Here is a 27,658-nt window from a genome sequence, read left to right on the forward strand (position 1 = left end):
AGGGAGAGAAGGTGATTGGCACAGGAGGCGTAACCCAGGTGGTTTCTCGGGTTCAGCCCGAGTGCCTCACCCAGGCTTGCGCTGACCACCTCCTCCCCAGCTGGAAGCCATCTGCTCTCCTGAGTCCCTACTTTGCCTGTGCCTCCCACACCCCCCCATCTTGGTCCGATCCCTCATTGCATGATCGACCTTTGTATAAATGCCTCACTTCCCCCATTAGCTCTCTGAGAGCCAGAACTTGATTTGATCCATCTAGAATTGTCCCTGCTACACAGATGGCATTTACTAAGTATTTTTGAGTAGGTCAAAGAATGAATCTCTGTCTTTACCTTAGGGCCTTTCCTGAAGGAGTATCTCAGTGTCTTCTGAGTAAAAGAAAGGATGGATGGATGGATGGATGGATGGACGGATGGATGGATGGATGGACAAATGAAAGAATAAAGGATTGAATATGTAGAGAGTCAGTTAACCTCTCCTAGGGAAAAGAAGCAAGCCTCGTCTCCCCAGATAGCTCTGCTGATTCTGACCACCCAATGCAGAAATACAGGCTCTTGGAACAGAGGGGACAGATGGAAGTGGGGCGATGCAAGGCAACTTCTCACCACTCTGCCAACTGAGGCCCAGGCCCTGCCGTGGCCAGCCGTGGCCCGCCATGTCCCCTGCACCTGTATACAGCTAGACTTTGGTCATGGTTTAACTCGAAGGCAGCAGGGCCAAAATTCGCTGGGGTAGGGGTGAAGGGTGTTGCTCTTCTTATCTGATGGTTTCTGTGGCCCAAACTGAGTAGTGTGGGGGAAGGAGCCATAGGACAGTGGAGTCTCTAGGGATTCCTGCCTGTGAAACCGCCCTGCTGGGTCCCTGCTTTCTACACTAGATGTTTTCCAGGCAGGGGCATGATCGACTCCCAGGTCCCCAAAGCCTGTAAGAGGTCAGGAGGCTGAGGTAGCAAGAGCCGGAGGGACAGCCCCAAAGGAAGTGTCCCTCCATGGTTCCCTCACCTGTTGAGAGGAGCCTCAAGCACCACTTCCTCTTCCTCAGGAGATGGGAAAATTGCCAACATACATTCCCGTGCCTTGCAGATCTCTCCGGGCTGGAGTCTTCAAGGGCGAGGGAAGAGAGGCAGGGGCATGTGGGGCAGGAAGCGGCACGTGGCACGTGTCCAGGCGGTGGTGGCACGAGGGCACCCAACGGACACCCCTTTCTTCTACACTAAAGAGACAGCAACGTCATCCCTCTGCTGTCTCCTTCATCTCAAAGAATGGCAGGGAGCTGAGAAACGGTCCCTCTGCTGGACTTAGCACTCAGCTTAGGGGACGTGAGACCTTTTTGCCTTGGTCTTCCCTTGCCCCTTCATTTCATGAGAAAGAGAACCCTGTGGGTGCAGAAGCAAGCCCAGAGGTTTGGGGATCCTCTCCGCTCCAGAGTGGTAGGAAGTGGTGGTTCCATGAGGTCAGCCTGGAGAGCTCCTTGGCCTGGAGGCATCAGGCCAATGGGATGCTGTGTATGGACGCTGGTTGTAGGCAGCCCGATCCTCCAAAGATGTCACCAAGAGCCCCAAGTAAGAACCCAGCCTCCTTCCCTCGGCCCCCCTCAGCCTCCTTCGGAATGATGCTCTGTGGCCAAGCAGGTACCAAAGGATAAATGTGCTGTATTAACATGAATCCTAATGACAAATGCACTGCAGTAGTAAGCATATCATAGATACACAGAATATTCTCTATATAGTCTGAACATAGATATAAAATAAGTTATACTTGTTTCTATTTTCCATCACAGTAGGAGTACAGCATACAAAGTGATTGGTTCAGTGGCCACAAAGCAAGCCAAGGGAGAGACCATGAAGGAGGGCGTAGGGCACCGAGAATGGCTGGGGTATGCCAAGGACGCTGCCGAGTCGCCGGGGCTCCTGCCAGGGACCAGACCTCAGACCCCTCACGCTAGCCTTCTGAGAACTGGCACGAGGTCCCACGCGATGAGAGCCAGTGGCTGCATTTGAGCTGGGATGATTCAGGCGCCAAGAGCCTCTGGCAGGCCAGCCCGCTCTCCCGGTGGCGCTGTCGGACTTCTGTGATTTTAGGAACGTGGGCTGCGTAGCCAGATGGCACGGTTTGCTTCTGTGATGGGACAGATGGCCAGACTGATGGCGCACCAAGTGCCGGCTGGCCCTCCTCCCTCAGCAGCCTGCCCTGGGAGGCTGAGGTGTGCCCCGCATGCTCAGCTTGTTCCCTGTGGTGCAGCGGTGGCTAGCAATGCTGGGATCCTGCACGCGTGGCCACAGCAGAAGGAAGGGTCTGAGGCTCTGGCTCTGAATCCTCTGTCTACTGCATGTGACCTCTGTGACTTTGGGAAGGTCACCTCAACTCCTCTGAGTCTCAAGCTCCTTATCTGCAAAGTGGGCGGGACTGAGGCTTACCTCCTAGGGGGTTGGTGAGGGCCAAATGGGATAATGTATGTGAAGCACCCCCCACAGCTCCCGGCACATGGGAGGGGCTGGATCAATGGCAGAAGGGTCTGAGCATCAGGGCTGGGTGAGAAAAACATGAGCCTCACAAAATCTGTGGAACAAAGCCACTTGGACTGGCTTTGAGTTGACGATTTCGGGCAATTTCTTTGCCTTCTTCCCTGCTAATTTGTTCTCTTTTCTCTCCGGGTCTGGGATTCTTTGACATGAAGTCGGGGTAGGATTCAAGGACTGGTCTGCGCTGGCAGACGGAGTCTGAGCCTGGGGAAGCACAGAGCTCAGGGCCATGTCTCTTCAAGTCCGGGACCCAGCCAAGGATGCTTCCTTCTACAGCCCCCCACCCCAGCCCCCTGCAGCAGCCCCTTCCCTCGCATCTCTCAGCCCTGGAGCACTGCTTCCCATGGGGAAGCCAAAGAGGGGGAGACAGCACTGAAAACAATGCAGTGCCGATTAAGCGAGAAGCCTTTTCCCTCTGCTCTGAGCCTAGGAATGTGGAGGCGGGTGGGCCACCCATGGGCGAGCGAACTGCCTCTGTGGGAGAAGGCAGGTCTCCGGGTGGTGGGAGATGGGAAGGAAAGAAGCATGGAGATCTGGGCTTGAACCTGGGGCCCTGGGAGCGCTCCTCTGCTTCTACCAATACCGAGAACTTGGAGATGTGTCCAAAGACCAGACCGGAAGCCTGGGGGACCCTGCGCCTCTCAGCTGCAGTGCAGTTCTCAAGATCTGCGTGTGCGAGTGTGTGCATATGTGTGTGTGTGTGTGTGTGTGTGTATGTGCGTCTCCTCCTCTCCCATCTCCTCGAACCCCTGCCTGCCCTGAACCTCCTCCGTCCATCACTCAGCCACTTTCCTCTTCGATGGGGGCAGCAGGTGGGCGGGCAGCTCATTGGGCAGCTCGTGCCCCTCCAGCTTGACCTTGATGAGGTGGTTGGCCAGTGCGAACTCCTCGTCATCCAGCATGCCGTCCTTGTCAATGTCAGCCAGCTTCCAGATCTTGCCCAGCACGCTGTTGGGCAGCTTGGAACGCACCATCTCCTTCTTGGCATTGGCACCTGTGATCTTGCCGTCCACTGGCGACAGGGTGTAGAAGATCTCGTCGTACATGGGCTTGTCCCTGGCCACCACCCACTCGGCGTCATCAATGCCCTCCCCGGCACCCTCCCCGTAGCCGTGCCCGAAGGGGCCGTGCAGGGTGCCCTCGAACGCTCCGCCCTTCACCATCTGGACGGGCCGCTGCGTCTCCTCCTGCCGCACCAGCACCATGAGCTGGGCAATGTCGTGGGCCAGCATGTCATCCACCACCTCCAGCAGCTTGCTTTTCAGGGGCTGGAATTTGCTAAAGTCCTGGGCCTGCAGCTGGTCCTGGGGAGAGGGAGAGAAAAGAAAGTGGGGGTAGAAGACCAGGGAAGGAGAGCCTTCCCCTTGCTGGGGACGCTGCCTTCTGTGAATGCTGGAATGTTCCCAGCTCTGGAGGCTAAAAAGCCGATCACAAAATAATGAAATACTGGAAGATGTGAGAGAGGAGGAGAAAAAAAGGCACACTGGCTCTGGGTGGAATTTTGCAGGAGAGAACAGGTGCAGGGGCTGGGGAAGAAAAGGAAATTGAACAAATACTGGTTTGCTCCATTTATCTGGATTCCCTTTAATGTTCTAGAAAATAATTAAATGTCTCTTTAGCTAGTTTTGGCTACTGAAGGGTGGTTCCTGAATGCTTTGTTCTCTGAGAGCAGGGCTTGTGCGTTTCTCTGCTTTATCCAAGGTGGTTCCTGGGCACAGGAGAAGCCTCAGGGACAAGCACATCGAGTTCACTGCAGAAAAATTCAGAAAACACCCACAGCTGAATTTCAAGAGCGAGTGTTAGCTTCTGCATTTCTCACCTCCCTTCCAAGGCAGGGCCGATCCTGGGAGGGGAGTGGGGGCTGGAGGGTGGGGGTGTGCAGGGCAGGAGCAGAAAAGCCCTTCCTCCTGCCCTCCGGGCATAACCTCCCAAGGTCCCAGCCCGTCCACAGCTAGGTGTGTTTGGTGGGCTCCCAAACAGGCATCCTAATGTCTTCCAGGGGGCGCGGTGAGTAACCCCATCACCCCACACATTCCCCGCCAGGACGGGCATTTACATGACTGGTTCAGCGTCCCTAACAACAGATCCTACCGTGGGACTGGCAAACAGATGAGAAGGTGAAATCATTTATGATGCGAAAGGATTCCTTCCTCACATTAGAAATGGGGTCGGATGGGCCCTTTCTTTTTTTTTTTTTTACTTTTATTATTTTGGGGTTTTTTTAATGTTTTAATTTTTTATTCATGAGAGTCAGAGAGAGAGAGACAGACAGAGGCAGAGGGAGAAGCAGACTCTCCGCCTAGCAGGGAGCCTGATGCGGGACTCGATCCCAGGACCCTGGGATCATGACCTGAGCCGAAGGCAGACGCTTAACCATCTGAGCCACCCAGGCGCCCTGGATGGGCCCTTTCAAATGTTATCTTCTCAAATGCTGGCTTGCAGATCATGACACTCTTAACAGGAAGAGAGGCTAAAAGTGGGAAATACTGTAAACCACAGCTGAAGGGCAAACCTGAATTATGTTCAAGTGATTCTGAAATCAGTAACTGGCTCCTGGTAAGTGGTTACGGGAATCAATGGATACATGGACAAATGTGTACTTTGAACGCCTATTTGTTTTCTCTTTCTTTTAGCACATAGGAAACTAAAAAGGGCTATTTGCAAGTACACTGACGTTCTGAACCCCCAGTCTTACACTGAGAAACAAGTTCCCAAGCCCAAGATCAAAATCAGCAGCAGGAGCACAAACAATATTACTACTACATCTGTTGCTATTCTTAAACAATTCCCTACTTCTTAGAAACTTTTTCTTTTTAAATAATTATAGAACCATGAGATGTTGCAAAGATTGTGCACACAGGTAGGTCCCCGGTGTTCATCAGTCAGCTTCCCCCAGGGGTGACGTCTTACCTAACTGGACGCTGCATTTTAAGAGCATAGCCCATGCCAGGCTCTGTGCTAAGCACCTTGCAAACATTATCGCATGGATGCTCATAACATCTATAAAGCTGGGTGCTTCTGGAGCCTCAGACTACAGAAGAAGAGACAGAGGTTCAGAGAGGATCTAGTTAGTATGGTGTGGTAGTTTTCTGCTTGGGCTGTGGGGACAGCCGGGAGGCTCTTCTACTAGCAGCCTGTGTGAACACCACTCTCAGAAAACTGCCAGCAATTAATTACAAAGGTTAATTACCTCTGTAAACCTCAGTTTGCTCATCTGTAAAAGGAGGATGAAAAGGTCTCCCTCAGAGGACTGCTTTGGGGAATAACATGAGAAACCAGGCGTTACGGCCCCTGGCCCAAGACAGAGGCCCATGGTGTATCCCTAAGATGACAAGCTCCTGTGCAGACTTCTGCTTCTCTGTGGCTTGTGTCCCAGATTGCTCCCAAGTGGGAGCTCAGGAGTAGATGTAAGCACTTGAGGGTCTGGAGACCCTCCCATTTCACATGGCCTCCTGGGGACTCCAAGCCTGTGGTGGCCATGATGGGGGAGAGGTCCTACACCGGAGGTGTCAGGCCCCAAACATCATGGATGCCCCTGTCTCACTGGGAGCACTGGGGCTTTGTGTTCTCCCCGGGCCCAGATATGACACCTGCTGGGATACCGGCCATCCAGCAGGGAGGGCAGACCTGGGGCCATCTCCTTGCCTTCGAATTCTGGGTCAGCTTCTATCTGGGGCAGCCAAGACTGGCCTTCTCCATTGTCAGGCCACTCGGCCAGCTCGCATGACATTGTCCCTTGCCCTGGAGCCCCAGAGCCCCAGTTACCTGCATCCTCTTCAGGTTGGGAAAGTCCCCAGGGGAGATCTGGTGCTCCCGCTCGATGCGGCCATAAATCTCAGCCAGGTTGTTCACCAGCTCCTTCTTCTTATTCTCTTTTCCGAACACCGATGGCATCTCCTTCTTCAGGGAGCTGATGATGTACGCGTGAACCTGACACACAGGGGCAGAGAGAAAACTTCGGATCCATTCCTTCCCTCCAGGGTGTGGCTCTCACCCATCTCTTCCCACGAATCCCTCCTGCTGTTACTTCTGCAGTCATTCCTATTTCACCCCCTCGCCCTCGCTTGTCGCTTCCAGCGGGGAGTTGTTTTCCTAGATCACAAGGGAAGAGCGAGATTACGGGGAGGTTAAGGTAAAAGGCAGTACTAGGGATGGTAATACTGCTGATGGGGTTGGTGAGGAGGAAGATGACTACGACAGCTAACATTTCCAGAGCACTCTGAGGATGCCAGGCACTGTGATGGAGGCTGCTCCTTTCCTTATTTTACTCTGTCCTCCCACCCTTTCATTGTAGAGCCATGGAGACAGGCACAGAGAGACCTCCCAGGGCCGGGATCCACAGTTCGAGAACGGTGGAGGAGGGCTCCAACCTGGCCACCTGACACCAGGGCCTGTGACCATAACCACCAGGCTATCCTGCCCCCAGCTGCCCGAGTGGGCACAGCTCGTGCCCACGAAGCAGGGGCTTGAGGACGTTGTCAGGCAGGCAGGCGATGGCTCAGGGTTGCGGGTGGCGGCCCCCCACTCTCGCAGCTGACCCTCCCACCCCCAACCTGCACATCTCCCGGGGGGACAGCCTCACCTTGGCCAGCCTGGCTCTCTTGATGAGGTCGTTGAGCTTGCGCAGGGCAGCATTTCGGGGCAGACTCTGAATATCTCTGAACAGGTCCTGCTCCTCCGCCTCGAAGAGCTTCCGGTTGTCGGGGATGAGAAGGGGGTGGGACCAGAAGGAGCCGATGTAGACCCGGATCACCTCCGGGGTGTTCACAATCTTGCCCAGGGACCACATGAGGGCGCCATACACCCGCATCAGCTGCTGCGTCTCGATCTGGTCCGCCTTGTTCAGCACCACCCGCATCTTGTCCTCGTGGTTCTTGAGGGCCTTGATGACCTCAGAGAACTCGTCAGAGATGTCCAGCTTGTGGGCGTCGAAGAGCAGGATGATGCGGTCCACCCGCTCGGCGAACCACTCCAGGACAGCCGCGAAGTCGTACCCTGTGGCAGAGGGACGGTCAGGAGGGGGGGAGGGGCTCGGGGCACAGGGAGGGGTTCGGGCAGAGGCAGCCAGGCGCCGTGCACAGAACTCGGTCTTGGGAGTCAGAGCTGGGTTCCAATCCCCGCGCCTCCACATGCTTGCTATTTGACCTTGAACATGTTACTCAGTGTCTCTGAGCCAGTGGTCCCTCACCTATAGATGGGCACACTAACAGTGCCTAATTCATGGAATTCTAAGGACCAGATACACTCGGAGCCCAGCACGTAGTTGCTGTTCACATCATTGTTCCCATGCAGTCTTCTTCTTCAGGCGGAGGGGCCCTCACCATTCAGGGACGGGGCTCAGCAAAGTGCTTCAGGGCCAGGCTGTGCCCAGCAACGAGGTAGGGGCTGGGTCAGTGCCACCGAGAGACTGTGGCACCGTGACTCAGCCAAGACCACCCTGCTTATAGGAGGCAGCCGCTGGAGCACGGTACCCAGCTCTCCAACCCCAAGTTCAGTGCTTGCTCCGGCTGGCAAGACGTTCACCCCCACAGCCCCCTGTGAGATAGGCAGGGTGAGGAGTGCCACTCCCACTTTCCGGAGGAGGAAACAGCTTCAGAGATGAGGTGACAGTCAAATAGCCACTGAGGGGCAGGGGCCAGGACTGGACGGGACCACCTGGGCCCTGGGCTCCCTGCAGGCCGGAGGACAGCTGTCTTGCACCTGGCCACCTCCCTGCCTCCCTGCCCTGCCCTGCCCTGCCCTCGGCCCAGGCCCAGCTAGCCTCTCCCAGAGTCCAGGAGGCCTGTGCCTTCCTGCTTCAGGTGAGCCTGCTGCCTGCACCCCCTTCCCTGCTCCCCTCTGCCCCTCCCTCCCAGGCCTGGCTATTTTACTCTTCCCTTCAGCCCAGCCAGGTGGAGGGCTGCTCTCACCTCCCAAAGGCAGTCCCTCAGAGCTGTGGGCAGGAGTGGGGCCAGAGGGCTCAGAGACCCAGGACAACCCGATTCCCTTGCCCCAAGCCCCACCCTGGGAAGCAGGCCACAGCTTCGCTACTCTGGAGCCCAGACCCAGCAGGCCTGCCTTCCTTGGTAGCTGGGGAGGGTAGCAGGGCTCATTCCCCAGTCTGGTGTGACAGGACTGTGGCTGTGGTGTGCAGGCCGCCAGTGGGGCGGCCCCGAGAGCATGCTGCTGCCCCTGTAAGCAGCCCAGAGCAGCCCGTCCTAACTGGCTGGGCGGCCGGAGCCTGGCACTTTACCAACAAGGAAGGGGAGGCTCAGAGAGTGCACATGGCTGTGTGGCGGGAGGGGGCAGAACCAGATCAGAGCTCATGTCCCCCCCATCCCGAGTCAGGCCCTCTTACCACCCCTCCACGGGCTCAGGAAAGCAAAGAGGCCAGAGAAGCTGTGGAGAAAAGAGGCTCCCCCCAACCCCAACTCTCTCCACTCCCTGATGGCACCAGCCATGCAAGAAGGGGCTCAGCTGCCAAGGCTTGAGGGGGAGTGGGGGCAATTTGGGGTGGGAGGGGCAAAAGCAGCACCGCCCCCTGCCCTTTCCTGTCCCCTTGCCTGGGGGAGGTGCCCCTCGGTGTACTCAGGATGTGCTCTGAAGTGGTCACCTGAGGAGCACTGGCCTGGGAAGCCCACTTTGGGTTTCTGGTCGGCCGTTAACTAGCTGTGTGTTCTTGGGCAAATAGCCTTCTGTCTCTGGTCCTTGGTCTCTTTGCCTGTCAAAGCAGGGGGGTTGGACTGGAAGATCTCTGAGCTTCTCTTCTCCCTCCTTCTAAGACTAGAGGTGGAGGGCGGAAAGCACAGCAGGATGGAAGTTGGGGACACACAAGGAAGCCATTGCAGGACGGAAGTTGGGGACACACAAGGAAGCCATTGCAGGACAGGGAGATAGGAGGCTGGGGGTGGGCCTCTGTCTTCACCTTGGGGTGCCTGTGTGAAGTCTGCTCTGGGGACTGAGGACAGGCGGACAATTCTGGGAAGATTTTCGGGGATTTTATAAGCCCAGAGGCCTCCCACTCACCTTCCCGCTTTTGTGAATTCTGCATGCTCTGACAGGTGCTATCCAATCACGAAGTTAGCAGCGCCAGGCGCCTTCTCCCCAGGTTTGGCTGTGAGGACGCTGAGGATCGAGCAGTGAGGGCGTGGCCTTCCTGTGGAGCTCAGCCTCCTGCGCCCAGCTGTTCAGAACCTAGCATCCTCCAGGACAGGTGACTGTCTCGGGACTGGGCTTATGCACAACCAGGAATGGGAGCATCTGAAAGGCCCGGGCTGGAAAAGGGCATGGGACTAGGTCTCTCATTTACTCTGTGTGTGGCCTTAGCAAATCTGAACCTTGGTTTTCTCAGCTGTAAAATGGGGAGAATAACACCTGACCAACAAGGGGTCAGTGGTAGAGCCCATGGCAATAGGATCTAAGAGTAGAGGGAGGGCTTGGATCAGTCTGGAGGCTCTGCCCTAAATTCCAGGGTGACAGGCCCCCTTCCCTGACATGGTCTCCGGAATGGCTCTGAGACCCCCCAGCAGGAGCTCCTGAGCACCTGCAGCAGCGCAAGGGCCCATGACATATGAACTCGTAGCTGGAGGGAGACTCAAGCCCTAAGAGAATGAGCGGCGAAGCTGGCCGTCCCGGAATCCCTGGGCTGATGGGTAGCCAGTCTGCTAGCGCCCAGAGATCTGATCTGCAGGCATCAGGCCCAGAGACCAGGCAGACTGCGGGATCTGAGGCTCTCCCCACTAACCCCCAGGGTCCAGAGGACAGGAAAGAAAGCATTTCTAAGTAATGCCAGGCAGGAGGAAATCAATGAGACAAGCACAATAAGCAAGGCAACTCCTCAATCACCCACGGGCTTCCTGCAGTCTGCAGTGAAATACAAGAGAGCTGACAGCATATTTCTTTGTATGTTCAGCCACACCATCCATTTGAGCCTCCTAAGTGTCCGCCTGCCAGGAGGTACACGGGGCACACACATCTTACAGGGCAGGGAGGGGACAGAGAGCTTCGGGGCTGGCCAAGCTCACACGGGCGGGACTGGAACCCAGGCCCTTGCCTCCTGTCCACACTCCCTTCTTAGACAGAGCCACGTGTGAGGCTGGAGCTCAGAGGACTGAGCGCATGAAAGGTCCCATCTCGCCCCCAAAGATCTCTTTTGAGATTTAAAGACATCTTAGCAAAAGAGAAATAAGAGTGCTTCAATTTTCAAAATGTGGGAAGGATTCAGATGACAAGGAGGAATAGATGTCACACTGTGTGCCTCCTAGAGGTAACCTTGAAAGCGGCCAGGCAGACTCCGCACAGGCCTCCGAGGACCACGAGGCTGCCGGCGAGCCCTTGTGACGGGTGTCAGGACTCGGCTGCTCGGCCCCGCGCGATGCCCCCCACAGAGCCACATGTGGGCAGTGTAACTCTGGGGCCCAGACGTCCCTAAGTGCGGGCCCCGCTCCGGTCAGAGTCCAAGGACGGGCCAGGGACATGAGGCTGTAAGGACCAGCCCAGACCCTCCGAGGTCCCCCCAAGGGAACTGCAGATGAGAGTCTGCCCCCTTTCCACTCCCTGCGCTCTTCCTGAGCAGGAGATGATAATATGCTCAAAAGCCGCTACACTGGGAATCAGGAGACCTGAGTTCCCATTCCAGCTTTTGGCCTGGGCGTGGGTTTTACCTGCTGTGGCCCCGCTGAGCTCACCTGTACAGGAAGGGGTCCCCTTGGAGGGATGTGAGCTCCATGCCCAAGGGGTGGCTTTTCTAGGTGGGGCCTGTGGGGATTTCCAGCTGAGAAGGAGCCAGGAAATGTGGTTCCCAAGTGTGAGGACACTCAGGCTTCCGGAGCCCTCCCACTTCGGCTGCATCCTTGCTTCTTCCCAGTAATGAGGCCGGGGCTGGGCACATCCTGTCACTTCCAGGAACTGGCTCCCTGCCCCTCTGCTGCCCGTCCCAGTGCATCTTTATCCAGAGACATGTGCTGGCCTGGGACCTCCTGGACTCAGGTTCCCGGATGTCCCCTGCTTCCTCTCTCCCCCTAACCGCCCCCTCGCCCCAGGCCTGGGCGGAGAGGCCACACCCTGAGAAAGGACCACACTTTTTCCAGCTCTAGCCCAGGGCTGGAGGGCTCCTTCCTCCTGAAGCCTGAGGCCTGGAGAGCCCTCGGGAACAGCTCACTTTCCAGCATGTGGCACCCTGGGCCCACCAGGCCAGAGAAAGCTCTGTGCAGATTTGATAATGCGGCCCCTTTTTGCTGGTGACACAGCACTGTACCTGGTGTGAAGCTCAGTGGATGGAGCGTGGGCTGGATTTCAGGCTCTACGCGCCTCTCCGCCTGGTGATCTTGTGCAGTGCCCAGTCTGCCGGACTCCCCACGGGGCCCTGTCCTGTCCTGAGCTGGCTGGGGGGTATGAAGCACCATATCTGTGGTGCAGCCAAACCCAGAGCTTGGAGGGCCCCAGGCAAGAAGCCATACGGAGAGCGTTTGCTTCCGTGCACTCGCTTGTGTGTGTGTGGTGGGGTCGGAGGGGGTGTGGGTGTGTGTAGATGAGAAGGTATACATGTGTGTAGGCAGAAACTGGAACTACTAGGTCCTATGGCTGATTGTGAGCAAGGATGGGAGAGGCTCTGCACACCGGAAACTTTCCTGATATCTGAGGGTGTCCGACGCCCTCCCATTCCTAGGCTCCTTGGAGTGCGGAGGGCAGCACTGCCCCAGGCTGGCGATACGGTGCCAGTGCCCAGCTCCCCGCTCTGGTTTTCATCACAGGCGGCTTTTGTCAGCAGCTGCATTTATAGTACGAACTCAGGAAGGCAGAGAACAAACTGGCTTATGTAACCATTCATGCGGCCATCACTTCTAGAGGTCAGTGTGGGGTAGGAAGGGATAGGAAGGACAGGCAAGAAAACCAAGCAACCAACTTTGCCAAGGGCAGCCCCCGAGGTCCAAAGATGAAAGCAGGAGAGAACATACAAGAATAGGAAAAGAATGGAACGGCACAGGAGCTGAGGAGGGCAGATGTCCCTGGAAGCAGGGCTGCCACATACAGCTGCACAGGCCGTGCACTGTACAACCGCAAGGGAGGCCATTCACATAGATCACCCCGGCAGTGTTTAACAGGCAGCCCTGGCTGGCAGATAATGGGGAAAGAAGGGAGCTCACTGTGATCCAGGCCCAGAGCTGATGTCTGTGTTTTCATTACCATCTGTAAACCTCACGAGGTCATGTGATGGGTATCATTAACCCTTGTCACACAAGGGGACACAGGCTCAGGGAGAAAATGTGACCTGTTAGGACCCATCCTAGTTCTAAAATACCCTAGAGGCCGGAGTCCTCTCTGGACCCACTTGTCAGGCTGCATGGCCTTGCATGATGTGACCCCCACCCCCGGCTCCTTCCTGACCCCCAGGCGGTTCAGACTGAGAAGTTGTGGCTCTCCTGAGCCTTCCTTGAGGAGACCCAGGCCGCCAGTGTGAAACAGTGAAGCTCCTTCAGGCCTAAACTCAGGGGAACCCCCGATGAAACTGGGGTGGCGGCGGGGAGGGGCTGGTAAGGAGGGAGGGAGTGTTTAGGGAAACACATAGAAGCCAGACAGAGAGCCGCCCAAGCCTCCTCTCCACAGGGCTCGGACTGAGCACCGCGGGGCTCACGAAGGCCCGGAGGAGAGAGCAGGCGAGCCTCTCTTCCCAGGGCCGTGGGTTCTAGGTCTTCAGACAAGCTCCTCCTCAGCCCCTGCACTGCCAGACAGCCCAGAGGTAGGGAGCCTGAGCCCAGGCTCCCCAGACTCCCTCCATCGATATCTGCTGATTACATGGTGTGGTAATACGGGCCCCTCCTGCCTGGCTGCCGTTGTTCCCCCCCTTGTCCCAGGTGTCACCTCCTCAGTGAAATGGGGGGGGCGGGGGAGGCAGGGCTTTCCTACTGGGGCCTCGGCCCTCCTGCTGCTGAATGAGGTCCTGAGGCACCGGCTCTGTCTTTGCTGCAGGACAGACCAGGGTCTTCAGGCCCTGGAGCGGGCTGCAGACCTGAGGGCCTCTCCCGCTGTCTTCCCCATCTACCCGCTGCCAGACCTGGCTGCGCCCACTCACACGGCCATGGTGGCCCCCACAGGGCCGAGCTCGGTACACAAGGAGGCACATGGGCCTCCTTGGCACAGCCATGGGGGCACTGGCCTGTTGCCCGCGAGGCAGTGGGCTTTCCTCCCTGGGGCCCAGGAGCCTGGGATTCAGCAGGTGCCGGCCCATGCGGGTCATGCCCTTGGAGGAGGGGGCTTCCGGGCCCCATCACGCTGGCCCAGACATGCCGCAGGACAGATCTGGGCTGGCTGCAGAGCGCAGCGGGCCAAGGCCCATGCGGGAGGGCAGTAGACAGTCACCTAAGGCCACTGCCCAGAGAAGCCTGCCAGTCCCAAGCCCTTCGTTCCCGGAGGCTGCCTTCTGCATATGCAGACTTGGCTCCAGCCCAGCTCTTAGCTCCAGGACTGGGGCGGGAGCGGCTTCCCTGCTTTGCTTGCCGGAGACACAGAAAGGGCAGGGGGCTACCCGGGGCACACGGCAGGTGTGGCAGGAGAGGCTGGGGTGGGCGGCCAGGAGCCGACGTGAGTTTTGGACAGCATCATCGAGCATTCTAGAGCTAGAAAAGACCAGTGACGATGATCTGTTTACTCAGGTTTACTGAGCACTCGCTCTGTGCCCGGCAGAGCTTGCTGCGTACCTGTATTTAATCCTCAAACAACCCTAGAAGGTAGATAGAATCAATTCCCCCCATTTTACGGGTGCATAGCTGAAGTAAAGAACCCTGCCCGAGCTCGCTCAGCTAGGACGTGGCAGAGGCAGGCTTAGCTCGCTGGCCGTCTGGCACGCGTGTTCTGTCTCCTCGCTGCCGTGCCCAGCGACCTCCCGGTGAGCAGTCGCCCCATATCTGTCCGGGGTGAACAGTTTTCAAAGTGCTGTTACATACCCAGCTCCCTACTCTCCCACCCCAGAGCGTGCTCCCATCCTCACGTTCCCGGGCTGAAGCTCTCTGCAGGCATTCGCCCTCCCTGCAGACGGCAAGCTCCCCAGGCCGGGGACTATGGGAACTTCAGAAGCAAACCAGGGTCTGGCCCACAGTCGTGCCTCTTGCAGAATGAATAAACCCAATGAAGTAAGCCAGATGTTGATGTCTCCTTTTACAGATGAGAAGACTGAGGCCAGCTATCTCCTAAGCGAGGCCCGAACTGTCCTCTGCCCCCTGCCTAGGATTGTTCCACATAGCACACGAAGCAGTGCCAGCTCATCAAGGTACAGCAAGGACTGGGGGTCTATCTCATAGGCTGGAAGCAAGGGAACATACCAGAAAGAACACAGCACAGGGCCAGAGCCAATCCTAGCCGGTGCCTCGCTTACCTCGGCTGATCCTCTGCTTCTCCCCAGAGAGGATGCCCGGAGTGTCGATGACGCTGATGCTCTCCAGCACGGGATTGGGCAGCTGGGCACACACGAACCTGCATGGGGCGACAGCAAGCCTGCGCTGTCCTCTCATTGGCTCTCACGCACCCTCTCACGTCCCAGCCCTGGGGCGGAGGTGCAGAAGCCTGGCTGCCTTCTCATGCAGACTCCCAGGCTCCGGGCCAGACTCAGCCCCAGCACTAGGCCCAGGAGCTGTATTTTGAGGAAGCTCCCTGGGTGATCCCGAGACAGCTGCAGTCCTCCACTTGTGAACCCTGCTGTCAGGGACCCTAACATGCCCAAACCTCAATCTCCACCCCCAAGGAGCACAGCCTCATGGGGAGAGGAGGTGTGGCCCGGGCAACCACAGTATGGGGTGAAATGGGGCCAGTGGTCTGAGGGAGGTCAGGGGAAGAGCTCGGGAAGTCCAAGGTGGAGAGATGGCTTCCAGGCATGGCTTCCTGGAGGAGGCACGGGAGCTGGCCTTCATGAATGGCTCATGCCACCTAGGAACATTTATTTGGGCTTCCAGATGCCCTGCTATCAAGACAGCGGTCAAGCCTTATTAAAGGAAATATTTCTAGGGTTGCATCCTGAAGTCTCAAAATACAAATTGGTAAACCTAACTTAGGTCCTTCTTACTTCAAGCCTCCTCTCTTAGATGCCAGTTTTGGTGGAAACTCATAAGGCGTCTTATTCTCTCCGGTACACTGGGCCCCGCTGCCCAGTGAGGTGGCAGCAGAGATGCAGGGGAGGGGAGCAGGCCAGAGATGCAAGGAAGAGGGAATCAGGGGAGGCTGCCCACAGGAGGCTGGAGCGGCCAGGGTGGGGCTGGGTAGGGAGGCGGAGGCCCCTCCAGCCTCCTCACGAGGGCCTTGAGAGATTCGGAGTTTATACTGAGGGCAACAGAAACCCATTTATGCTGAGGAACATTTTAAGCAAAAGAGTGACTCAGTCAGATAGGATGGTTGTCAGCAAGCCCGGTTCGGTTCATCAAGTATGTGTGGAGGGCTTGCCCCGTGCCTGGCGCTGGACTAGGTTATGGGGTGGGAAAGTCCACCAATAGGACAAAGCCCCTGTCCTATTGAGGCCCATGGCTTCCATTATTCCCAAGGCCCAGCCTCATTCTGGTCCTTAGGCTCTATGGCCCATTCAAGTAGTCTACGAAAAATTCCTCATTTTGCTGAAGCTGGCGTGACCTGGGTTTTGGACACTTGGTGACCAGGTGGTCAGGTGCACGGGGCTGGTGTCTGGGGCAGGGGCTGTGGCGGAGGCTTCCCCCAGGCTGAGCTCCTGGAGTAACAGGGGCAGGGGGCTGAGGGTGGGCCCCACTGAGGGGGACACCAGGGCACAGGAGCCAGAGAGAAAGGGGACAGAGCAGACTGGAGAGGGCCTGGCCAGGGAGGCAGGAGGAGGGCCAGGGAGCTGAGAGGGAACAGGGGTCAAGAGGGACTGATAGCCAAGAGAGGCGGGGTAAGGAAAGGGAGGGAAGTGTCCACAGCCCCTGATCACTGAGAGGTCAGGGTGACCTTCCCATGGGTGCTGTGATGGGGAAACAGGGAGAAGTGAGGAGGTGAGGTCTGGAAACTTGGCTGTGAAGGGAAGTGAGAATGGGGAAGAGCTGGTAGGGTCCGCTCAGCTCCTGTGCCTCTGGAGAAAAGCTCAAGTCTCATAGCGCCCTGTCTTCTGGTCCCAGGGCTCCTGCAGCAAGCCGTATTCTTTCCTTCCTCTCTGCTTGTTGGTTTTTTTCCCCCCCACTTTTCTCTACATAAAATGCCCTTTTCCCCTACCCTTTCAGCATCATTTCACTCATCATTGAACACCCACATCCAATGCCAACTTTTCCACAGAGGCTTCATCAGTCCTCTTGCCTTGGAGAAGGATATTTCTCTTGCCCTATTTCACAGATGGGAGAAGTGAGGCACAGAGACATTAGATAATCTAAGATCCATGGTGCTCTTTGGTAGGACTTTGACCCAGGACCGTCTGAGGCAGAGCCCATCGCTCTTGCTTTCACTCTAAATACCTCCTATTAGAGACAGTAGGTCACACTGTTTAGGTGCAATGCGCACGCAAACTTGTGGCGTGCATCTGTAGCAGCAGGTGATCAGGGTCAGCATGCGTCCTGGTGAGGCAGAATAATGACGGGAAGGCAGGGTCAGCTTGCCACGCACCGCCTACAGCTTTCATTCCTCAAACGGACCCAACGACCCTGGTGTCTGCAGGCTTACACTTGTCCCAGGGGAGGAGAGGTGACCTGTCCAAGTCACACGGTGAGTTTAGTAGGAGAGGCAATACTCACACTCAGCGCTCCCGCCTTCACCCCCGGGTTCCTTCCATCCAGTAAAGACAATGTCCAGGAACAGAGAGGAACTTTCCTCTACCTCCTTCCAGTTGGATGCAAATCCCCTCTGTAGTACAGTTGACCCCCGAACAATAAGGGGTGAGGGGCGTCCATCCCCCCAACCTACACCGCACAGTGGAAAATTCGCATGTAAATGGACCCACGCAGTTCACATCCGTGTTGTTCAACGGTCAACTGGATACAAGAGAGCTGGGACTGACACAGTACAGCCCTCTCTGCTTTTATTGGAGGGAGGTGCAGATTAGGGGGATGTGATTTAACTGGTGTATCCTTCCCAGCTCATGATCAGGAGGAATTAGCCCAGATTCCTACATCCCTAATCAGTGGTGACTGACTCAGTTACATTCCCAGCAAGAAAGGGACAATCAAGAGACAGTGGTTATGGAGAAGGCACTGAGGCTCCCAAGACGCCGTCCCTTCCTTCTCAAACTGCAAGAAGAAGAGAAGAGAACGCTTAGGATGAGTGTTTTCGGAGCACGCACCTGTTCAAGAAGGCATTGCCAAAGGCGTTCAGCTTCCTGAAAGGCTTCTTAGGATCCACCACCAGCGCGTTCCCAGGGATGATCCCCTCCACCTGTCCGTGCATCACAGCGATGAAGGAGTCAGTGGTTGGCTCGGGCCCAATCCTCATGCCGGGGAAGTCCTGTTCCAGGAGGTACCTGGCGGAAGGGACACAGCCATCAGGCAGGGGTTCCATTCGCAGAGCAAAGCCGGACCTCTGCCATGGGCAGGTGGTGATGCGAGTCATGGCAGAGGGCAGGTGAACAGCAATGACATTTCATGGCAGGGACAGATTTCCACGGATGGGGAATCCAAAGACCTCTGTGGAGGAAGTGGGATATTAGCTGAATTTAAAATATCTAATCTGTGCTTCTTGGTTTTTATCTTTTTCCTCCCTGAAATCAGTAATTGGGGCAGGGCAGGGAGAACCAGGATTTGGATTCAGCAACAAGCACGGGTTGAGACTGAATCCTGCAGAGTACAGTGGACTTTACAACGAAGGTCCCTTGCTCAAGTACCTACACAAAGTCAAGGTCAGAATGAGACCATCCATAGACTCTGATGGCTTTCCATAGGTCCGTATTTCTTTATCTGGTTAGTCAGTCATTTAATATAAAATATCAAAACACCTCCCACATCATACAGTGTGAAGGGCCCACTGTGAAAAGTCGGTCTCTATCCCATCTAAGACTGTTGGTCTCGCCCTCTAGCGTCAGGACTAGGCTGTGGCTGGAGGTGGCAGGTGTCTCTTTCTGCTCTTCTCCAGGTCTGGGAAGGGAGAGCCCAAGGCCCCTGCTCCTCTCCACAGCCCCTTTTAGAAGTCAAGAGCAAACATGGTGAGCCCAAGAATGAAGAGAAGGAAGGTGGAAGCCTCCTGGACCAGTGGTCCTCAGCCCTGGTGGTGCATTCGAGCTACCGTCCAGCTCCAGCTAATGGTGCCCAGGCCCCACCCCCGAGGTCCTGCTCTGCTGACTGGGGGGAGAGGGGGGATGCCTGGCCACTGGTCCTTTCTAGGAACTCCCTTGTTGATTCTAAGATGCAGCCCGGGTTGACAACCTGCTCTAGACCAACCTTCCCATTTCACTGATACATCCACTGACACTCAGTAGCATTTCCACCTGCCAGACATCACACTGATCACTAGGAGAACATTATCTTCTTCGGGTTTCACATCGGCCCTACAGGCAGGTACTGAGGGAACTGAGGCTTAGTAGGGTTATGTGGCTGTCTCCAAGTTAAACAGCCAGTACCCAGGAGGTCACCCCTGGCCGCACTGGAGGGTTTTCAGTTGCCCTGGGAAGCCCCTCATCTTCCTCCAAGACGGCCCAAGAATCCAGGTGTGAGGGCAGGATCTTCTCCTATCAGAGGATCATTTTGAGAGCTGGCCCTTGGGTTGTGATGAGAATAAATGACAACAGGTGCACACTTGGACAGCATGTCTGGCTTTCTCAAACACACCTTCTTCAGGGCCCCAGTGGCGAGGCAGGGAATCTCAGCAGCCCGGGGCCAGCGACCTGTTTCTCTAACCATGAGGGATATGCCCTTCAGAAGGGAAACTCACCCCCTTCCTCCATGACATGGGAGATTACAGTTCTGATTTATTAAGCACCTGCGATGTGCCAGACGCCGTTCTAGACTTTCCAGGGATTATCTCATTTCATCTTCATATCTCGGATGTGAGCACTATGATTCTTCTCATCAAATGGGTCTAATAAGAAAACCCACCTCATGGGGTGTTCCGAGGGTCATGTCAGCTACAGAACTTAAGCACTTAAACTACTGGCACCGAGATTCCCAGTCATTGTGAAAAGGAGGAGACAGAGGGCAAACAATGTGCCCCAGGATATGTAGTCAGTGAAGAGCAGAGCTAGGATTTGAACCTCAGCACTCGGACTTGAGAATTCATGCTCCTAACCACTACATGCACAGTCTCCTTTCCTGCCTTAGGTCCCTGGACCAGGAAACGGGAAAGGGCTGAGCCCCACAGGGGACCAGAAGGAGGAGTGGGACAGGAAGGCCTCAGAGGAGGAGTATGGTTTGGCAGGAGGCTGGCCAGGGGCCAGGCCTTGGGGGAAAGTTAGGCTTCGGTGCCCACAAACGCAGGAATGTATTCATCTCCATAAACACCCACCGCTGGGGTGCACTGCTCAGTCTCCACGAGTGGGATGCGGCACCCAGAAGTGGTTGCTATGGGTGACCAGAGCAGGTCCAGGCCCACTGGCTCTCCAAGGCCCTTCTTGGAACCTGAAGCTGCCTTATGAGAGTCACAGCTCTGCCCGGGAAGCCCCATGCATTCTTGCCTGTGATGGTGGGGGGAGGGGAGGCACCTGTCCCGCGTGTGCTTGGGTGAGAAGCCTTAGCAGGGCCCTCCCAGCAGAGCATGTGGTGGTTGTGAGTCTGAGCCTGGAGCAGGGTGCTGGATGTCATCAAAAGCCCCGGGGACAGCTGACACACAGACGGGTGGAAAGAAACAGGCTCGAGACACACAGGAATGCCCAGCCTGCAGAGGGCCAAATGCTGTGATGAAGTATCTTCCAGACATGGGCGCCTCAGATTCCAGCCCCAGGAGAGATGCGGTGTACCAGCTGATGAAAAAAGGGTGACGCTTCCCAGCACAACAGGGGCCACTTCCCAGGATGTTCCAGAGCCACAGCCTCAGGCGGCCAAGCAAGGGCCTGGCGGCTGGGCCTGCTGTCCTGCTCTCTCAGCTAAACCCACGTGACCCCCAATTTGCTGACCACACATGGGCCTGGAGAAACACAGAATCCAGTGAAGCCACCAGCAGGTCCGGGGACACAGTCGGGCTGGGCAGAGAACCCAGGGCTGGGTAAATTCTCAGGGACATTTGGGTAGGGCTTGCAGCACCGAGTGCCCCCTTAACAAAGCCACCACTGTGTCCAGAAAGGAAAAAGCTATTGAGGGATCTCATGGCTGCTTCTCCATGGGCAGTGATACAGATTCCCTCTGTTCCGGGCGAAAGCATTCCCACAGCAGTGTAAAGAAAGAAAAGTTAATTCAAGCCTGGGTGGGAGTGGCTGAGATGGGGCCACACAAGAATACAGAGGGACGGGCAGGCCGAGCACCAGTGGTGTGGAAGGTGTCCTTCAGGGACCTTCCCCCGAATGCCCTCACTTCATCGGCCCCGGAAGTGCCGTGGGATGGCGGCCTTACTCCGTGCTGCAGGTGAGCGAACTGAGAGAGAGGCGGCCCCCCTCTGGGGCCAAAGAACAATATTCAGAGGGGCTAGGAGTGGAAAAGATTTTGGTACAGCTCCCCCGCCGCCCCCTGGCCATCCAATGCAAAATTAATAAATACTACACTGTAAGAGAGGTGCCAGGAAGTCCCACGCGATTCTGATTTTTCCCATGAGGACAATTTTTCTTCACATCTTTTAAAGCAAATTATTTTCTAGCATTTCCCTCATTTTTTGTGTGTGTCCTGCTTGGCTGGCAATCTAGGCATGTGGCCTGCTTTACTGGTGACCTAAGCATCCAGGGTAAAGGCAGGGAGCCAAGAATCTTAACCCAGTCTGCCTCCAAAGTATCCATGTCCACAACAGCTGGGCCAGACCTCGGGCTGTGGCTCTTACTTTGCGTATCTTTAGACTCTAAATGCACAGGTCACTTTCTGCTCTGTGTTACAGGTATTTGTGTTGTATACCTGTATCTTTGGTCTCTCCAAGCCTTGGGTTCTTAGCTTTGAAACAGGGTCAAAACAGTAATACTGGGGCGTCTGGGTGGCTCAGTCGGTTGAGTGTCTGACTCTTGATTTCGGCTCAGGTCATGATCTCAGGGTCTTGGGATTGAGCCCATGTTGAGCTCCCTGCTCAGTGGGGAATCTGCTTGAGATTCCTTCACCGTCTCCCTCGGCCCCTCCCCCTGCTCCTGCACATGCGTGCTCTCTCTCTCTCTCTCTCTCTCAAATAAAATCTTAAAAACAAAAACAGTAATACTCTGTTGGGTAATACTTGTTTCAGGAGGTTTTAGGGACACCGGAAAGCACCTCATAATCACAAAGTGACATAGGAGATGGGAGACTCTTGATGGCCATGCTGCGGGCTGAATCAGCTCTGCCATGGACAAAGGGACCTCAGCACAGAGGAGCCCCGTGGCCCACTAGGCTCCCTTTCTTGTGCCCACCCTGTGACAGGCCGCCCGCCCAGTCCACGACCGACCCAGCACCGCCCACAGTCCCCTTCCCCACTCCTCTTCAGCCCTTGGAGGTAGAGGCAAGATCCTCCACTCCCTCACTTCCCTCCCCTTTCCCTCCCCCAACTGTGGGTGGAGCTGGACAAGAGCTCCCCCCACCCTCCTGAGGGCCAGCCTCTAAGCCTCTGCTTAGAGAATCAGCTAGAAAGAGGAGAGTGAAGGATAAAGCCCCAAGCGCGGTGTCTGCAATGTAATTGGTGCTACATTGGTTCTTTCCCTTCCTAATCGGGAGAGAGACCCTACAAGGTGGTTGCTGCTAGTCTCACGTCAGAGATGAGGAGGCTGGCGTGTGGACAGGTTAGGCCTTCCTGACGAGGTCTCTTGGCCAGTACTGGAGGGCCTGGATTCAGCTAAGCCAGGCTGTGTTCTTTCCATGGCCTTACCCCACTGTCAATGGGAATGGGATGGAGGCCTTTCTCCAGAGGTCCCCTCCTGCCAGTAAATGCTTCTCCTGATGACCTCCAGACACCGGAAGTTCAAGGCAGATCTGAAGCCAGACCTGAGGCAGGTGGACTCATTCCTCTGGCCTAGGGCTGTCTGCTCCCTTGAGTAACACTCAGGTCTTGTAAGAGGTGGGCAGAGTCCCACCCACCCCCACTTAGGGACCAGTAGAACACAGCCCCAATAGAAGGGCGTCCACTGACCACAGTGGGAGGACAGGAGTGAGATGTTGCAGGGACTGTGGCTGGCAGGACAGACCCGGCAGAGGTCAGGGGGTCTACCTGGAACGGTGGCCCCTTTCCCTAGTCCTTTGGCTTTCTGGAGGATCATCTTTCACATGGTGAGATGCTGTAAAGCCAGGGATGAGGCCTGGGCAGTGGGGACGTCGGGGTTGTGAGGAAAGATGGCATAACCCAGCTAAATGCTGAGTCACCTTCGTGGGAGGACACAGAGAGCTCCCTGAGAAGTGTGGGAGGTCCAAGGGCCCACTGAGGAGCACCCCCACCTCAGCCCGTGCTCATACTTGAGAGTCTGAGTCCCATCGTAGAAGGGCCTCAGGTCCTCACGACCAGCCCAGACCTCCCTGTAGAGGCCCAGGCAGCTTCGCTCTGGCAGCCTCAGGCCGCACACTCCATCCCCTGGTCCTCTACTTGAGCTCTGCCGCGGCCGGGCCTCCCTCCCAGCCCACCAGAGCGCTTGGGCCAGTCCCGGGCTCTGGGACCGCCCGCCATGCACCTTGGTGACCAGGGGGCCACGTGTGCAAGGGAGCACGGAGGGGGTGGTGGGAGGCTGCGGGCCAGGGAGAGGAAGAACGAAGGGGGGCACACAGCAGAGGCTGAGGAGGGCTGCCAGGGCTAGAGGGACACAGAGCTACTGTACACGAAGAGGCAGTCTGTGTGGAGGCAGCAGCCAGCAGGCCAATTTATTGTTTAGTGTTATTACTCTGGGTTGCCGGGCCTCAGGCCAGGGAAGTTATTTCAGGCAGAGATCAGAGCACATTAATTAGTTATTAGAAGAATGTCCCTTTCTGCATGTTCTTCCTGAGACGAGAAATAGACGCTGTGGTAAGTACCTATAACTGAAAGTGGATGGGCAGTCGGGAGGCAAAGGGCCAAGGGCCAGGAAATGAAGAGGCAGGTCTTTGTTTCCGAGGGAAACGTCCCTCACAGGTTTAGTCCAGGGACAGGAGTTGCTACGAATCACTGTGCTCAAAGCAAGCAGCAGGGGCAGGAGAGGGCGGGGGGCACTCTGGGCTACCCCAAGGGGGGGCCTTCTTCGCTCTGGGGAAGGGGTGTTGCATCAACTCACTCTCTTGGAAAGCAACTCAGAAATAGGATTCTTAACATCCAAATGAAAAAGCAGAAAAATTTAAAAACACAATGAAACGGTACAACCTTTGGCCCAGTGATTTCACTTCTGGGAATCTCTGAGAAAACAGTCCAATGTGTGGAAAAATATGCATAGAGGTATTCAGAGTGATTCTGCAATAGCAAAAAATTAGAGATGACCTAAAGCATCCAAAATAAGTGGGCTGGTTAATGAATAATTGCATACACATACAGCGAAATATCATGCGGCTCTTAAAAATAATGCTTACCAAGATTTTTAAAGTTACAGGAAAAAATGCTCCTTTTCTAAGTGAAATAAATTAGCACACAGAATTACATTACGGCATGATCTCAATTGTGTTATAAAATAGCTAAAAACACTGGAAAGATAGATATATAAATATCTATATCTATCTATATACATGATATTTAAAATGGTTTCCCCTGAGTCATGGGCTTTTGGGTGATTTTTTTTTTTTTTCTTCCTCCTCAAATTTATTCTTGTCTACATTTTCCAGTGGGAGGAAAAATAGCTGTTTAGTGGGTTTAATGAAAAGGAGGAATATATGTAATTTGGTTTTGGAGGACTTCCCCATGCTCCAACCCCTCCTACCCTGCTGGTGGACTCTCCCTCGAGGGGGGGATGGCTTTTGATGCTGGAGCTAAATTCAGTTACTACATGAGTGGGGAGGGAGAACCCTTGTACTTGGAGGGTAAGAAAGCGAGGGATCTGCCTCTCCCCGCCTTCCTGTCTCCCTCAGATAAGGAAAAATCTATGGCAACTCAACTCTGCCACTCCCTTCGACCCAGTTAACAGCCAGCATGACTCAGGCAAAGCCAGGAGAGTGTCTCAGGCAAGAGGTACTTAAGTCTGCCTCTCCAGGATCCTGCCTCCCGGAGACACTCGCCTTTCCCCATCTTCCCTCCCATTCTGTAAACATTTCCTGGGAGCCTCCAGGAGCTTCCACCCCAGGCGAGGCCCCCAGGGAGCTAAGGCACAGTTGTAAGATCTGGTGCTACCGGAAGGAGAAGCTCTACATCATGTCCTGGGAGTTATAACCCAGGTGTGTCCAGAGGGCTAGGGAGGGCTGCTGCAAGGGCAATGAGCCATCTGTGAAAGGCCTGCGCTTCCCGTGGGGCACAAACCAGGCCAGCTGGAGGACAGGGATTACAAAGGAAACCTGGTACAGAACCTAGGGAGCTCCGGAAGTGCCTTTGGCAGCAAAGGCTGCTTCATGAACCAAGGGAAATGGATTCGATCAGGGGTTCTCGCTCTGAGATTCTATGTCAATTTGTGCATTTTTGTGTACATGGATGTGCATTTTCCTAAAGATAGGGCCACAGCTTTCGACAGATTTTCAAAGGATATATTAACCTTTTAAAAAGTTAAGAAAGCAATGGATCAGATCCATTGCTAAGAGCCCTTGTCTTTCTAACAACATAAGATATCCAAAGCCGGTAGCTTCCCACCCCCCACCCCCGGAACCTAACTTCTTTAGAAATCACTCAGCCCCTCAAAGCCGCTGAGCCCAAGGCTGTCCACCCCACAAAGGCAACGCCGATCTGGTGTTCTGTTCAGACATGACGTGTTAGCATGGTGCAAGCCCTGCTCCCAGAATGCTTGGGTACAAGCTTGGTGTTAGAGAAAATTAGTATCTAGAAAATTAGTAACCAGACTGTTAACTTTTCTGCTCTCCTTGCCGAACAAAGCACAGTGCTTTGCATGTTGCAGGTGCTCAGTTAACTGGAATGGAAACAAGATTTGATCTGAATGGAAACAAGAGCACCCTGCTTTGAAGCCTCCTGCAGGAGATGAGCACCACTGATTTTGGGGGCCGCTGCCCCCGTGGCCACACTACAGGAGTCTGACTCAACAGAGGGCCACAAAGCACCTGCAACAGCTTGGCAATGACTGTAAATGAGGCCAAAGGAAACCGCCTGGCCTTGGGGGTTGTGTGGACTGAGGACTGGAGAGAGGCCTGTCCTGGAAAGATAGGAAAGATGGTCGTCACTCTGGTGGACAATGTACAGACCTCTCTGAGTGCAGGGTGGACAAGCTGACTCCTTGAGTTTCCCTCTGGCCCTAGGATTCTGTAATTCAAGGGAATAGATGACTCACTCTCAGCGCCACGGGCATTTAGCCAAGCATCTCCTCCCATGCACCTCAGCATCCCAGGTGGGCCTCCTACTCAGTTACACGGCTTTGGACGGTCATTTAACCCCTCTACACCTGCCAAGTCAAGGGGCTGGATGAGACCCACCCGCCCATGTCCCTTGCACCTCTAAAAGACGTTAATGTTATTACTGAGCCATTAAGATCAAACAAGGGAAAAGAAAAAAACATTATGCTTCTGACACTGCTTCTGTCCAGTCTCCAAGAGATCTATGTAGGAACTCTGCTCGGAGAAGGAAACTGATAAAAAGAAGGACCAGTGGCACTGCCCCAGCAGGGGCCACAGAGTCCCCAGCCCACCTCCTCAGCTGCAAAACCCCCACGTGAGTGGCTGAGCCCTTAAGAAGGCAAGGGAGGTGGTCCTGGCCATGAAGGGCTTGCCCCTAAAAAGTGAGGGTGTGAGGCACCCCCAACCAGCATAAGGTGCTCTTGTGACCAGGAGTTTTCTCACTGGGCCTCCTGGGCCTCAGTTTCATCATCCACAAAATGGGGAGAATACGGATGGCCCTGAACTTCTTCAAGCCGACCTCTGGAGCCAAGGGCTAAGTCCAGCAGCGAGGCACTAGGTAGGAAGGGGTGGGGGACCAGCAGTGAAATGAGGGGTGGGGGGAGGTAAGCTTTGGACACACACACAGCAGAATGTCTTCAGCGCCCTCCACGGAAGGCTTCCCGCTTGTCCCCAGGCAGGAGGGGCCCCCGGGAGTGAACGGAGGCCGTAGGCGCTGGGCGGCGGGGTGGGCTGCCAGGGCCCCGGGGCCGGCTCACCTGATGAAGGTGGTCTTCCCAGTGGAGTACTGGCCCACCAGCAGGACCATGGGCTTGTTGTCAAAATCGGCATCCTCCAGGGCAGGCGAGTGAAACTCGTGGAAGCGGTAATGCTCTTCCAGGGGCAGCAGCTTGGTCTTGTAGAGTTTCTTGAGCCCCTCGCTCACCGTCTGGAAGACCTCGGGGTCCTTCCGCCGGCGGTCATCGGAGCCCAGCCAGCTGAACATCGCGGCCGCCGCTCGCCCCCCGCGCGCAGCCCCGCGGCCGGCGCCCTTGGCTCCCGGGGGTTAGAGGCCGCGCAGGGCCGGCCCGCCGCTCCGAGCCGCGCCGCCGCCTCACGCGAGCGCGGGGCTCGGCCGCACCATGGCCGGACGCGCGGCGCGGGGAGGGGGGGCGGTCCCTGGGGCGGCGGGAGCGCACCCGGCCCGAGCTCCTGGGGCCCAGCCCAGCGCCAGCTGCCAGCAGCGGCCAAGGCGGGGTGGGGAGGAGAAATAATCAGAGCGGGGCAGAAAGGCTGCGATCTCGGAAATTAAAGTCAAACCTGCAAAGAAACTGCCAGATGCCGGGGTGCGATGCCGGGTCCCCGACCTGCCCCTCCTCTCCCCCGACTTCTCCAGCCCTGGCCCCGGTGCGGCGAGCGGATGCTGCGGCTCGGCTCCTGCGCGCCCGGCCGGCTCAGGAGGGGCGGCGGCGTGGCCCAGCCCGCGGACAGCTCAGCAGCCGCAGCCGCAGCCCGCAGCCCCAGGCGCCGGTTTAAATGCCAGCCGTGCAGGAAGCGGGCTCGCGGAGGAAGTCCCCGAGTACTGGCAAGGCCAGCCGGGCCCGGCGCCGAGAAGCTGAGCAGGGCGCCGCCATGTGTGTGGGCAGGCGCTCCGCGCGGGGGACCGGCGACCGCAGCCTGGGAAGGGAGGGATGCCGAGTCCTGTGGGAACGCTCCGGTATTTCGGTCCGGGCCTCTGGAGGTTTGA

General features: G+C 56.1%; 1 protein-coding gene across 1 annotated transcript; it reads right to left on the bottom strand.

Annotated features, from left to right (window-relative positions):
• Positions 1 to 1,628: 1,628 nt before the first annotated feature.
• EHD3 (EH domain containing 3) lies at positions 1,629 to 27,437 on the bottom strand. Its single transcript, XM_006731610.3, has 6 exons — positions 26,691 to 27,437; positions 17,757 to 17,933; positions 14,868 to 14,965; positions 7,101 to 7,513; positions 6,284 to 6,448; positions 1,629 to 3,822 (listed from the first exon to the last, which is right to left on the bottom strand). Exons 1-6 carry the CDS (start codon positions 26,915 to 26,917, stop codon positions 3,295 to 3,297), a joined length of 1,608 nt encoding a protein of 535 aa, XP_006731673.1. The 5' UTR covers positions 26,918 to 27,437; the 3' UTR covers positions 1,629 to 3,294.
• Between the last annotated feature and the right edge of the window lie 221 nt (positions 27,438 to 27,658).

The sequence above is a fragment of the Leptonychotes weddellii genome, chromosome 10, assembly GCF_054177405.1.
Source record: "Leptonychotes weddellii isolate Sample4059 chromosome 10, ASM5417740v2, whole genome shotgun sequence".
NCBI lineage: Eukaryota > Metazoa > Chordata > Mammalia > Carnivora > Phocidae > Leptonychotes > Leptonychotes weddellii.

Coding starts and splice junctions, on each gene's coding strand:
- EHD3 (XM_006731610.3), bottom strand. CDS start 26,917: ATGTTCAGCTGGCTGGGCTCCGATGACCGCCGGCGGAAGGACCCCGAG. Junction 7,514..14,867: donor GAAGCAGAGGATCAGCCGAG/GTAAGCGAGGCA, acceptor CCTCTGCCACAG/GGTACGACTTCGCGGCTGTC. Junction 3,823..6,283: donor CCAACCTGAAGAGGATGCAG/GTAACTGGGGCT, acceptor CCCTCTCCCCAG/GACCAGCTGCAGGCCCAGGA.